This window comes from Mesitornis unicolor, unplaced genomic scaffold (genome assembly GCF_000695765.1).
Source record: "Mesitornis unicolor isolate BGI_N332 unplaced genomic scaffold, ASM69576v1 scaffold41777, whole genome shotgun sequence".
Lineage (NCBI taxonomy): Eukaryota > Metazoa > Chordata > Aves > Mesitornithiformes > Mesitornithidae > Mesitornis > Mesitornis unicolor.
In genome coordinates, this window is record NW_010196744.1 from 10,389 (window position 1) to 11,824 (window position 1,436).

General features: G+C 48.6%; 1 protein-coding gene across 1 annotated transcript in view; it reads right to left on the bottom strand.

Moving 5' to 3' along the window:
• LOC104543865 (mucosa-associated lymphoid tissue lymphoma translocation protein 1-like) overlaps positions 1 to 791 on the bottom strand; it is a gene marked incomplete at both ends in the record, with an annotated part of 6,254 nt that extends 5,463 nt beyond the window's left edge. Inside the window, 2 exons of the mRNA XM_010188570.1 lie at positions 216 to 369; positions 673 to 791. Coding sequence (XP_010186872.1) covers positions 216 to 369; positions 673 to 791 — 273 coding nt within the window. The remainder of the gene's footprint in view (positions 1 to 215; positions 370 to 672) is intronic.
• Positions 792 to 1,436: the final 645 nt, after the last annotated feature.

The window sequence follows — 1,436 nt, forward strand, 5'->3', positions numbered from 1 at the left end:
GGGTTATTGGGACCACAACAGGGACCTGAACCATCCAGAGGATGGACACAGAGGGCTGGCTTAGACCTGCAGGTTCACGTTGCTGGAGCAATCCTTCTGTATTACGATTTTCGAGCTGGGAGGGGACACAGCCCTGGGAACCACAAACGATCACCATTGCAAGGGGATACAATGTCTGCACAAAGTATAAAACAGAGAAAAGCTAGAAGACATGCCTCTGGCAACACACTGATGGACCTCCACTTTTACCCAGTTGGAGAAGACAGCATTTCTGTAGAGGTCATTAATTCTGCAGGTGTAGAGTTGGCTCTGCAGCGCAGTGAGGGGCAAGTCTTGCTCAGTGGCACCAGGAATCTGGCGGCAGACAGACTAAAGGGAAAACAGAGGTGGTGGGCAGCAAGTCCCCCCTCACCTCTGGTAGTAGAATGCACCAGCAGGAAGAGCAGGAAAACAGAAACCCCAGGATTCCTCCCGTCCTCCAGCCGCAGGGATACAGGAGGAGCTTGTCCATCGCATGCTCCCTCTGAGCACCTGCAGACGCCCTTGGTGTGTACACGCATCCTATTTCCCTTCCCCTTTTGGCCTCCTGGTTCCCATAAGGTTTGCCCGTAGAGGCCCAGTTCCATCACCACAGACAGGGATCCAGCCTGGTGCCTTCGCTCCCACCATTACCTGGTGTTGACAGAACCACTGGTACTGCAGCAATGTGCGCCCCTCGGCTCTGCACCGCAGGGTGAAGGAGTACCCCACAGGGACGGAGACGGAGACCGGCTGCTCGGTGATTGCAATGGCTGCGGAGAAACAGGACGCAGAGGTGGAAACAACCTGGCAGGCACAACCCAGGGGCTCACTTTGAGAGGGAGACCTTCCCTTCGTTTTTTTTTGTCTTCACATCTTAATTTTCAGGCTTTCTATTTTCAAAATTTTGCCTGCAATTATGAGGAGGGTAAGGGGGTGCCAAATTATTTTTTTTTATAATTGCGTAACTCCAAGGGCTGAGTCTTTATTAAAGCACAAAATACCACATTTAAACAATGGTAAAGAGAAGCCACATCATAGTAAAACTGTACCACCAGCTGTGGAATCAGAACTCATTAAGCATATTCTAAGAAATCATGGGATTGCTTTAAGATTTCATGAGAATCAAAACAGTTTTTCTTTTTTTAATGGCCTCGAGGTTTCTGCAGTCACTTCAGACACTCAAGTGTCCTTCCAAACCGTGAAAACTGGCAATTTACCTTTTGAATGAAAGAGGATTCCAGCAGGGGGTGCTTCTTGAAAAACACTGGATGTCAGAAAAAATAGTGACACTGAGATCACCATGATTTGGTGCCTTCAGGCTGCCCACTCTGGGCCTCTTTTCCCATAAGCCATACTGCCTTTCAAGTTGTTATAAAAAATATCACGGAAAAGAACCTGCTTTTTCTTCAAAAGGG